The sequence below is a fragment of the Eleutherodactylus coqui genome, chromosome 7, assembly GCF_035609145.1.
Source record: "Eleutherodactylus coqui strain aEleCoq1 chromosome 7, aEleCoq1.hap1, whole genome shotgun sequence".
Taxonomy (NCBI): domain Eukaryota; kingdom Metazoa; phylum Chordata; class Amphibia; order Anura; family Eleutherodactylidae; genus Eleutherodactylus; species Eleutherodactylus coqui.
Genome location: NC_089843.1, coordinates 56,400,574 through 56,413,274, shown reverse-complemented (window position 1 = coordinate 56,413,274; position 12,701 = coordinate 56,400,574). Strand labels below are relative to the sequence as shown.

The 12,701-nt window shown below is 42.4% G+C and overlaps 1 protein-coding gene across 2 annotated transcripts in view; it reads right to left on the bottom strand.

Annotated features, from left to right (window-relative positions):
* Positions 1–1,327: 1,327 nt before the first annotated feature.
* Positions 1,328–12,701, bottom strand: part of MFSD10 (major facilitator superfamily domain containing 10) — a 68,508-nt gene continuing 57,134 nt past the window's right edge. For both annotated transcript variants that reach the window (XM_066573049.1, XM_066573050.1), the window contains exons 11-13: positions 11,587–11,634; positions 6,321–6,410; positions 1,328–4,341 (exon numbers count right to left, since the gene is read on the bottom strand). In XM_066573049.1, coding sequence (XP_066429146.1) covers positions 4,235–4,341; positions 6,321–6,410; positions 11,587–11,634 — 245 coding nt within the window. In that variant the 3' untranslated portion in view covers positions 1,328–4,234. The remainder of the gene's footprint in view (positions 4,342–6,320; positions 6,411–11,586; positions 11,635–12,701) is intronic.

Genomic DNA, 12,701 nt, shown 5'->3' with positions numbered 1-12,701 from the left:
GCAGAAGTCCGTGGCATTCTATCCCATTGCTTTCAATGCTGCAGCCGATCCCATTGAAAGCACTGCTTTCTGCCAAGCCCCGCAGTATGATTTATCGGGGAAGGGCTTGAAATATAAGCCCTTCCCTGATAATCATCAATATTTCAAGACCTTCCCCGATAATCATACTGTGGGGCTTGGCAGAAAGCGGTGCTTTCAATGGTTTCGGCAGCAGTGCCGATCCCATTGAAAGCAATGGGATAGAATGCCGCAGACTTCTGCCACAGCTGTGGCAGAGGATTTCTTCATCCCCGCGGTGATGAAGGAAACTCCTGCCACAGCTGTGGCAGAAGTCCGCGGCATTCTCCATCTCTTTTCAATGGGGCTAGCGCTGCTGCCGCTGGCCCCATTGAAAGCACTAGCGATATGCTGGTTCTATTCGGGCGTCTTTCTTGCGCTGCGAGGCGGGAGTTTTCTCGTGCTCTTGCAGCGCAAGAAAGAAAATATCGCCAGTGAGTGTCCACCCTTCGGGTGCTTTTTCACACCATAATATTCTGCTGTCAGAATTTGCACGTCTAAATGCAGATTATTGTGATTGTTCACAGCAAGAGAAACCAAGTAATCTTGTATTTTTGTCAGCCTTTAAAAGGTATCACATCTACATGATATAGTGAGCTTTTGAACCATGAGAGGTTTGAAAGCTTGCCATATCATGTATTTTTGTTAGCCATTAAAAGGTATCACATCTACAAGATTACTTGGTTTCTCTCGCTGGGAGCAATCACATTTTGCTCTACTGGCTAACACGGCATCATTATACCTAAATGCACGAGGAATTGTCAGAAGAATTAAGCCATGTTCAAATCCACGTCCCACATGAGAACTTTGGTGTGGATTGGTTGGAGTTGGACATATGGACTTGCCTATGGCCGCTGTCAACTTTGATTCTTACTTGAACGCTCAAGTAGGACGCTAGCAGCTAAGCAAGAGCTAGGGCGAGTGGTTGACCATCACTTGCATGCCCACCACCAACTGCCATCAGATCACTCGTGTGTTTTTTTTTTTTTTTTTTTTTGTTTTTTTAATTAATTTTTTTTGCATTGCAGTTTGAAAGAGAATTTTAGGGCTTTTTTTTGCATTGCAGTTTGAAAGAGGATTTCAGGGCTCCCGAGCAGCAGGGAAGGTATATAGCCCATGTCCCCCATGTCAATGTACCTGCTGGTTTAGTAACTTCAAGGATGCTGTGAGATTACCTTACATCAGTTATCTTTATGGTTTCAGTGCTATAATGTACAACATTAAGTTTAAACCAACCATTACATTCTTCAGTATAGAAACAAGTCACACATGGGTGAAACAAACATTTATTGGTAACTAAACCCAACTCATGACAAAAATGTAACCGCTGAAAATAGACCATATAAACTTGTATAAAAAGACTGTACAATATAGAATACAAAAGGCACTCGTAACAATACAGGATTTGTAGTGAACGCAGAATGTTCTGTAACTTTGTATGAATCAATAAGCCATTTAATAAATGGAACTATGGAATAAATATGTGAGTCTTAATTTTAAAGTGGTCTTGGGGGCCAAATACTACATATGACATCCTCAGGATAGGTCATCAATATAAGATCGCCTGGCCTGCTGTCAATGCAGCTGAGAGGAATGTTTAATAGACAGCTTCCCATACTTTAAAATCAATGAGAGCAAAGCCACCTCATAGACTTCCTGCTCCGACTCCAATGAGAACGTTCCACCTGGCTGCACGGAGAGTGAGCTTGTGGCGGAGCAGCTGATCGACAGGGATAAACTATTGGCCTGCAGATAAGTCATCCAACAGTATTTGCCCATAAAACCTGTTTAAAATGGTTCTTTGAATGATGTTTAAACAGTAACCCCTGCGTAGGCTCTGTAGAAGAAACAGCACTTGTCCTTCTCTGCTTCTTCTCTAGTGCCCTCCCAGTCATTACAGATGGGGAAGAAACCTTGATTTTGTATAAGAACCTAGAGTGAATGCTTACGTCTAGTGCTCCTTTAATTCTAATAGCACCTTTCCATCTACATACCCTGTTTCCCTGAAAATAAGACATACCCTGAAAATAAGACAGATTTTCCAGAATTTATGAGCATGCAAAATGATTTTTCAGGCTTTTTGAGGATGCTTGAAATATAAGCCCTGCTAACAGTTAATTAAAAGTCAATTTAAATAGTGTTCAGGCAGCTATACATGTAAAAACGTTAAACCTTTTTGAACAAAAATTAATATAAGACACTGTCTTAGTTTCGGGGAAACACGGTACATGAATAGCTTGGTTCGTCATCCTGCTTTAATGTGACCACTACAGCTTCTGCTGGTCTCTGAGCAACTGTGACCGAGGCTCCTGCGTTAGGTAGAGGGGAAACAATGTGATTTCTTTCTTTGCACACCATTCCAGGACTTGGCATGATCCACACAAGAAGGACAGCACAGCAACTCTAAAGATGAGCTTTTTATTAAAAACTAAGGCACCACAAAAGCAAACCAGATAATTTATCCTCCCGTCCCAACGCGCGTTTCGCCAAGCTTGATGGGAAGACTTGCTGTTACAAGTTTAGGATGGTGTTTATATGTAATAGGGTCTGGGGAACCTCTACATGAGATCTAATCTGTTAACACCTATATAGTTATGCAGTCTGGTGTGTTTTCTGTGGTGACTGACTTTTTTTATGGTGTTTTGTAAGAAATGATTATCTTTAGAGTTGCGCTCTGCTTTCTGTTTGGTGTACACGGATAATAGAGCATTACTCTTAAAATGAGTGTTTTATCTTAGGACTCTTACCCATTAGCGTTTTTTGTTCAAGTTTGCATTGCTGCGACTTTTGTGCAATGTGATTTTTAACATTAGAAAGTCCCATTGACATTTGGGGGGAAAAACGCAGCGAAAAAAACCGCTAATGGGTAAAAGCCCTTAGGTGTACTTGACCTGACTGGCAGGAGCGGCTGATTGCAATATCAGCTGCGAACAGCCAAAATTTTCCAGTAGCAGCAATTGTGTTTCTGGTAGACAGAAGTCAGCCATAGAAAACAATAGATTGCGTTATTGTTGTAGCCAGTGTTTGCCTGAAAAAAATCAATGATTTCAGACAACTTATCCCTCAAGTGGAGAGCAAGCTGTCACCAGTAGTTATGAATAGATATACCTACAGGGCCCTTGATACAAAAATGTATAATCCACCAGAGGTGGTTTTTAGAGGCCAACCCATCCGTATACAATGAAATACATTTTATAAACCAAAACCTGCTGTTTTCCTATCTCTCGCTGTCCTAGCCTGGCTCCACATAACGAGTGCAATAGTTGCTCCTTTATATTTGATCACTATTTTCCATTAGGCTGTCTCCTCTGATAATACAGCTGCTGCCTATGGAAACCTCAATCCCAGTTATTTTCCTAGTAGTCTATGGGTTTCCTACAGGAGTGTGTTATGGTGATTGGAGTCCGACGAGAACCTAGCAACTGCATGTAGAGAGATCAGAATAATTAGACTGGCCATTGAGGTCTACCTTCTGATAGTCATGGAGTCCAGGTGATGGTGCCCCTATTGGTGGCTGGGATGAAGGTTCTATGGCATGATCTACTGTATTGATAGTGTTGCTATGAAGATGCATGTCAACAGCCACTTCTGACATAGTTTAACAACATAAGAGGCATTCATTTCAGAGCGAACCTCCTATCCCACCAAGGTCCAACCCAAATAGTGGAAGCTATCATCCGTCATTCATTTTGTCCGCACAAGCTCTGTATATGGTTCAGGTCTGTGATGATCAACCCCTTATATCAGATCAGTAAGGTAGCTGTGATTTATTAATGTATGACTGCAAGCGTTGTACTGAAAGTGGCATCAGTTCTTTTAGTAATTATGTACGAGATGTTGAAGCATGATTACTCTGCAGCAAAGAAAAGCAAACTCCTTTCCCATCTGCAGTACTGTACATGACCACCAGGGGAGCTAATGCGCCTAAGCCCCAGGAAGCCAAAATGTTTATGGTCAAGGCACTCCTCTAAATTGGTAATCATCCATAGTTTAAAACTAGTAAAATGTTCCAGTACTGAGAAATGTAGAGATCACAGCCCTCAGTTTGTTAATACGAAGGGTCTTGAGCAGGGGACTCCATATTACCTCGACAACCCTATAAGGGCTTCAAAATAACCTTCACGCGTTTCACCAATAGTGCAACAATCTTCAGAGCGTTCTCCTTCCCTGGATCTTGTTATTCCTCCTTTCTAGTCGCTTTCAAGCGTCTGAAGTAAATGAGGGGGATCAGGAAAGAGACGGAACAAATGGTGAAGCAGGCTTCCGCTCCGATCAGCCAGTACACTGCCGGAAAAATGTATTATATGCACAATTAGCACAAGTAAATGATCTATGGTGACACTGATGGGACAACAAAAACCGTTTATGAGGAAACTCGGGGTCATGTCACTTTCATTTCCTCCACACGTTTTGCAGCTCATTGCGGTGGTGGAAATAAGTTATCACCTGTGTTTTATATATACTCCATTGGTCAAATAGATGTCACAGTGGAGGGAATTGTTCTGTTCTTGAGTACTCCCATGTTTACTGAAGCAAAGATCCAGAAAGTATGTGGGTCTTGCACCGGCAGATTTGCCCATATTTTACATGGTCACTATGTAATGCTATTTTTCTTCTATAGTGGCAGCTACAATGGAAGACTTTAGCCGGACCCATTTAGAAACCTTAAATTGGGGTTGTCATGATATGGTTAGTGCATAACCATGGGATTTAAAGGCTATAAACTGCACCTTTTTTTGTAATCAATATGTTTTGGGAAATTAAGACCTTTTGTAATTTGCTTTCATTAACTAGTTCTGATCGTTTGATTTCTATGCTTGTATTGTTTTCCAAGGCACTGCAGGCTGGAGGACGGAAATGTTTGCAAATTCTATCAGTCACAGTAAATTGACCGCTTCTGCCCTAGTCTGCTGCCCAGTTGTGAACGTACATACGCTTTCTTTCCACTGAGCTATTACAAAGAGCTGTATAACATTGCTGGGTGATGATAGAGAGGTCTTGACAGAGATCACGAAGGTGGTCAAAATGTTGCCTGTATTAGGTGGAGCAAATAAAGTTTTGTACTTTGGATGTGAAGATTCTTCTGCACCTATCGGCCCTTATTTCTGTTTGTGGATTCTTAGAGTTCAACCTACTGCAGAGCGAGCAAGACGACGTGTCTCCCTATATAGGGTTCATAGTTAGTGCTGCTGACATTACTGTTTTTTGTGAAGGAGGAGATTAGGACAGAGTAGCGCAGGGAAAGCTACTACTACAGAGGGCTGTATGACATTGGTTGGAGATGGTAGAGATTAAGAGGGCAGAGAACGCTACTATTACAGAGGGCTGCTCTTAGCAGCAGGGAGGGGGAACTGGACAAGCAGCTACTCAGAGAATGAGATAGAGGGAACTTAGCTGTGTAGTATTGAGTGGGCGTGGTTATGCTACACAGCCTCTGAAAGAGGAGAAGGGAGGAGGAACTGAAACTGTGTGTTAATGAGAAAAATGAATTGAACAGTGCTGGGAAAGCCCCTGAGCAAGAAACTTGACTGTAGGGAGAGCCTGCAAAGCAAGTATAAGGCTTTCTAAATGCATGAGAAGGAAACTAAGACATGTTTGTATTGTTTTTTTCATAGGCTTTAAAGAACCCTATAGACCAGAAGTATAGATATATGGGGTTTGGAGATAGCAGTTGGACTGTAATTGGTTGCTAAAGCTAGCAGAGTATCAGTGATTAGCTGTAGCCCATGGGGAATCCTGGCAGTAAGTGTGCAGTTTCCCTGTAGTGCCACCACAGTGCTTACTGAAATAAATGGATGTCAATGAAATGCCAAATCATCAAAGGAAACCCCACTGTATTAACTCAAAATACCCTTAGAGGCTATTTGACAAACCCAACATCCTTTAGTATAAGTGCTGCATAACATACAGCAGAGAGGCGAACAACAATGACCACTAAGGCTTCTTATTATCCATCATGGAAGGTGAATGTGGAACACATTGGGTGGAGTCGTGTATGTTGTCAAAACAGCCATTAACTTGTACTGGATGATTTATTCCTCTGGGTTAGTTGTAACTGTTCAGATTTGCGCTGACTGATAGTTTCCTGTTTTATATTCTCCGTAAATGCTCTAAAATCCTGGCTTCCCTCCAGAGTGGACACACCCAGCCCACCAGTATCATGAGAAGAGCAGAAGAGGTTTCTCCCAACACCACTACTATTCAGCCGGACATGAAAGTCTTATCTAATCATCCTGAGCCAAATATAGAGAGCGGACACTCACGTGTTGCTGATAAGATGGGCCCCACCGCTCGGGCGAGAGCCCCCAGACTCCGCAGGATTCCCATCACCGTTCCCTTCTGACTGGCTGAGCCTGGACGAAGCAAGAGATACATGATATCACACCACACGCAGTATCCTTCGCATTAACACTTACTCCCTTGGATAAAACATGTACAATTGAAGAGTATACATGGTATTTACCATTCATAGTTGCTGGAATGGAATTTCCAGACTATTAGGATCTCCAAAAAGGAATTATGCAAAAATAGAAAACATTTTGTCTCTCCATCTGTGTAATGTCAGACGTAGCCGGCCTTAGCTACATGCAACCCATGCAGTCGTACAGGGTGACGGCCACCAGTTTGTAGGAGTGAAGCCAGGCAGATGCAGGGGAAATTGCCCCCCCACCCTTAGATCTGCCTGGACAGAATAACGTTTTCCTTTGTGCAGCAGTGTCTTGTGGAACATGAATTGGCTCCTCCTGGCTCCGTCTCCAACCCTCTGATGTTCTAAAGTGTCGCCGTCATTGGCTCCCCCAGCAACACAATTACCAAATTGTACTAATTAGAGATGAGCGAACGTACTCGTGCAGGGCAATTTCGCAATCGAGCACCGCTTTTTTCGAGTAACTGACTACTTGGGCGAAAAGATTCAGTGGGGCGGGAGTGAGCGGGGGGGGGGGGGGGGGGGGTGGTTGGGGGAGAAGAGAGAGAGCTCCCCGCCGCTGCACCACACCTAATGTAATTATTGTTATTAACTTGGTTCTGTATTTACGTTATAAGGTTGGTTCTAGTGATAAACTTGGTTCTGTTGCTGTATTTATGTGTTGAACTTTGTTCTGGTGCTGTATTTATGCCATTCGCTTGGGGCCGTATTTGTGTACTTAGCTTGGTTCTGATGCTGTACTTATGTTATAAACTTGATTCTAGTCCAGTATTTGTTTACTGAGCCGTTCAGGTGTGGATATTCTGCTATCTTGCTGCTCTCTGCACAAGCAGAATACAGGTCCACTGCCCATCAGTGCAATATAAATCTTTGTTTTTCTTGGCGTCAAAAATTCTGCATCGGGTACCAGCTAACTTAAAGGCCCATTTACACGTAACGATTGTCACTCAAAATTCGTTCAAATGAATCTCAGCAATAATCGTTTAGCGCGAATGCAAAAGAAAAAAAAACTGCTCACTTGTCGTTCGCGATTGTTTAAGCTGACTAAAAAGTCAGCTTAAAAAAACCTCGTTAGTACTTGCTGGCTTCTCGTCCTGTGTAAACGCTCCCCACTTCCCATAAGAGTTGAAGCGCTGAGCAAGAAGCAGACGAGAATCCAGCGGCAAGACTTTCCTTAGCGCTGACGTCGGCGCTTGTGCAGTCGCTTAGCAGATTGTCTGTCCGTGTAAAACGGCTTCAAGGCCACCACTGATGTCAGCCAATTGGAGGTTTCAAATATTGGGGACAAGGCAATGGTTATTTTTAACGTTCACCCATAGACCACCCGGGATTTAAATAATTATGACAACATTAATATATTGCTACTGGGGCAATTGACTTATTACATGGCGTTCTTATTTAATGACTGTGTTGTGGCACTGTAGGGTACTGTTATCTAGTGTAGGGCTGTTACATTGTTATTCAATGAACGGTTTGTTGAGCTGCTCTCTAAAAAATGTTTTTGACTAATACTTGGTAATTAAGAACTTTATGGTACATTATTTGGCTATTCTAATGGTGGGGGCGCACAGGAACCATCCAAATGCAGGACGGCCTTGCAAGTTGCTAATTGAACTATGGTAGTTAAACACAGCAGCCTCACTGATGTCCTAAAGATGGAACACTTCATGCTGCCTTGCTGAGCTTGGTTTCCTTAACAGGACTGTATATTGCCTGTCATAGAGACTGCACTACCGCGATAGCAATCTCTGCACAGACACTGAACAATCGGGTCATGTAGTGGAAGATCGAAGCACTAGAACCAGCAGAATTATGAATGCAGCTCTGCTGTATAACTACCCTACAAAAAGTAATTGGGCAGCCTAAATCTTAGAGAAAAGTAATAATGTAAAGCTGGGTGGTATGTCTCAAAACAGGGGTAATTACAGAGGCTCGGTTGGGATGGGCACATGGGACAATAAAAGCGGGTATCCCTGCTGCAATTCCAACACTTTTTTGGGGGGTATTTCTTGACCTCAGTGGCAGGGACTGGGTGTAAAAAGTGGTGCTCTGTGAGGCTTCGTAAGCTTGCTGAGGTGCGGCGGTCTCGCACGGAAGGTGCTCAACAAGCTGCTCCTGGAACTGCAGGAAGGTGAGCGTTCCCGGGGCTTCTTGTAAATTACATAGGCATTACAAGTAGTGATCTGAATAAGGTAGATCAATACCTTTTTATACCATTGGTTAATGGCGATCACTGGACCAGGGAGCCCAGGAGCAAGGAGATTTTAAATTTCCTGGGCCCTCCCCGGCTTCTGCACATGAGTCTGCTACTTTGTTTCCCTGAAAATAAGACCTACCCCGATAATAAACCCTAGCATGATTTTTCAGGATTTTTGAGGATGGTTGAAGTATAAGCCCTATTCCAAAATTAAGCCCTAGTTACAGTTAATAAAAAAAAAAAAAGACAATATAAATAGTGTATCTTTACATGCAAAAATTACTATAAGACACTGTCTTATTTTGGGGGAAACAGGGTATTTTGTGGGTGTGTGCATGTGCAGAAGCTGAGGCAGGTCCGTGGAGGATGAGCGCGTCGGGGGAGAAATCCGGAGGCCTCCGGTAAAAAGTCTCATCTCTCCTCACTGATTGAATCTTTTTAACCTTTGTATTACATTTTTTATTTTCTCGTGATTGCCGTTATCCATTAGATAACAGCGATCACATGACAGGGGACTGTACATCACCCCCCCTGGTAGCCGATAGCAGGCAGCTGTCATACTCCCTAACCCCGCAGCTTTATTCTACAGAGCCAACGTGTTTTCACGACCCTGTAGAATGAAGCCCAGACACCCAGGGCGTGGTCATTAAGGGGTTAAATGTGAATTATATAAATAGCGGGTAAAGGCACAAATGCAAGGGGCAACCTAATAAATCAATCTGATATGTACGGCCGTGTAGTGACTCTGGGTACCCCCATATTGGGTTCATAGACACCAACGTTGTTACATGTACACTTACACCCGCCCTGTTAAATGGTGCCGGCACGAGACCCACCATCCCCTCAGTATGTGTAATGTGTATAATAATAGGATCACATCATGTTGGTGTCATAGTATATCATTATTCTATCCCACAATACAGTATTCACTACTGTACAATGTTGCATTATAAATGTAACGTTCCATTTATGCCGCTGATACAGTAACAGAGCGAATGGATGAGGCAGAGACCCGCAGCCCTCTGAATAGCTCAGTGTACACACTTAACCCTTTGCAGCGAAAGGCATTAAAGGAAACGTGTCACCAGAAAATGACTTATTGTACCTATACATCAAGTTTCTATGTTAAGCATATTATTTTTAGGAATTTTGGGTGATTTTGTTTTCTTTTTTCCAATTATATTTAATAACAATTCTAAATCCTGCCGTTTTCACACTTCGCACTGAGCCTAATAACAGTCTTATGCTTCCTGTTCTGTAGATGAAATGTCGCAGCAGTCATCTTACCACCACAGGCAGGATTACCATGCAAGGTAACACATATATGAAATATATAATACAGCTTACCTCCTCCCCCTCCCTGCAGAATGCCCTCTGCACAGGGCATGATGAAAACATAGAAGTCAATGGATGTCATTTATTAACAGCTATGTGTCCGTTTCCTGGCTTTAAAAAAAAGTTTAATTTTGTTCTACAAAAATATTGTTTTGTTTTTTTTACCCTTTTCATCACTTTTCAAAAGTATTAAGAAAAAATGGGAGTTAAGGAGGGATGGGTGTAGCCAGAAGCATACAACATATTTCTCATCTTTAGGACAGCCTAAAAATACATCTTTTGAAGGGATTTTCAGAGCTTAAAAAGAAAAAAAGTTAGGGGTTGAGAAACAAAACCATTACTCACCTTTCTCATGGCCTCAACCTGCAGTACCTCCACTCTGGTCCTGGAAATCACATGCTGTTCATACACAGATGCTTGCTCAGCCCAGTAATTGACTGCGTAGTCATGTGAGAAATGAACAGCATGTGAACACTGCATCGGATTGGACTGATGGTGATGATCACAGCTCACCTCCTCCAACTCTCTGCATAATTATCTCTGTACAGATCTCAGAGCACGCCTACAGCACTCTACCCTGCTGTGCTTTGTGCCTATGACCCATGAGTATTGCTGTAAAGCTTTCTTAAATGAAATGCTATTAAATCGAGCAAAAGGCAAGATGGCCGCCCCCATAGTTATGTACAGAAAATTGAATTAAAACAAAAAAATCTACAAATCAGGAAATGAAACATTTTCCATTTTTCTAATCTGTTTATTATCTGATTTCAATTAGTAAAAAAAACACACATTCCCTTTAATCCCAAATGTTGTTTTAGCCAGCAATTATCCCTTTCGATCTCACTTTCAGCGCACACATTAATCAGAGCCGCAGCGAGGTACAGGCAGGAGTAGGCGGCCGCCCAGGGTGCCGTTGACAGGCACAAGTATTAGATTTAAAGAGCGGGCAGAATAAAGCCATACAAACATAACAGCACATAATATGCATGTTACTGGGTGAACTAGGGCTTGTAATCCTGCTTCGGGAACCAAGACAGCTTGTCCAACCCGTGATGTTAGATTCAGGGGCGTAACTATAGGGGATGCGGTTGCACCCGGGCCCAGGAGCCTTAGCGGGCCCATAAGGCCTCTCTTCTCCATATAAGGAGCCCAGTGCTATGAATAAAGCATTATAGTTGGGGGCCCCATTACAGGTTTTGCATTGGGGCCCAGGAGCTTTAGTTACGCCTCTGGATTCTATGGAGGTGAGAAGAGAAGCGTCTTCAGAAACCCCTGACAACCTAACATTTAAAGTCTATATACCTTTTTTTTTTTTTTTTAACAAAAAAGGAGTGGAGAAAACCAGATAGCAGGATCAGACTACACAGTGCTTCTTGTAGTCTGTAACCATGACGACACATAGGTCTGCAGAGGAGCTGTAGACAGAGAACAGTAGGAGATCTTCAACTGTTTGCAATGATACTCCGTTACTGTTATTATAGATACATTGGGGCAATCAGAAAAGTTACAAATGCATGCAGTACACACCCTTTTAGGAGTCTCTAATTATTTTTTGCTATATAACACTTACCATATGTTGAGACCAAGGAGGATAAACATGGAACCACAATGGCTGCAGCTGGAACAGAAAAGAGATAAACGTTAAAGAGAAACTACACAAGATACAGAGTTTATAAATTGACCATATGTGAAAGGGAATCCGTCATCATTGAAAAAAAACATATATATATATTTTTTTCTGGTACACTTTTTGTGCTGCTTTAAAAGTAGCTCAACCGCCTCATACAGCCTTATACAACACTTATTGAAGTCAACAGATGAGCATATAAAATGCATATATGTGCGGAGTTCTCCAGAGCAAAATCCCCCTCTAGAATATCTATATGTTCTAAGAAGGCAAATGGGCAGGGTTTGTCCTGATGATACAACCCCTTTAAAGTTTATAGAACCCTTTGAGTGCATGAAAAGGCAAAACACATACCTTACAAAGTCCCTGCAGAATGAAAATGGTGCACTTATCTAACTTTTGCATTGAGTTTCCCTTACCATGCACTTAGAAAGCCGCATATTTGGTTTTCAGACTCTCCTACATTCAAGTATCTGACTCAGGGGTGTTCCCAACACTGATCAGCTGGGCTCTCTCATTAACACAAGCTCAGCTTCCCCTCTACTGTTTTAGAGAATTTGTAGCATGACCACACCCTCTCAATACTACACAGCTATCTCATCTTCTCTGAGTAGCTGCTTGTCCTGTTCCCCCTCACTGAGAAGAGCAGAAAATTTACCCTGAGTGAATAACAGCCCTCTGTAATAGTATCTTTCTTTGCTCTCTGTCCTCCTGATCTCTTCCAACATTCCCTGACACTGTCATACAGCCCTCTGTAGTAGCTCAGTGGAAAGGCAGTGAATGCACATTCACAACGGGGGAGCAGGCTGGGGGAGTAGTTGTCAGTTTACTCTGACTGACAGAATTTGCTACAATTTCCGTCCTCCAGCCTGCAGTGTCTTGAAAAACAATAGAAGCATAGAAATCAAACAATCAGAATTTTTTTATGAAAAACAATTACAAAAAGTCTTGATTTAAAAAAGCACATTGATTAAACAAAAAAAAAGTACAAAGGCGTACAAAGCTTTTAACCATTCATGTACGCCAGATGTAGGCTTGTAAGTTTCACTGTACTAGTC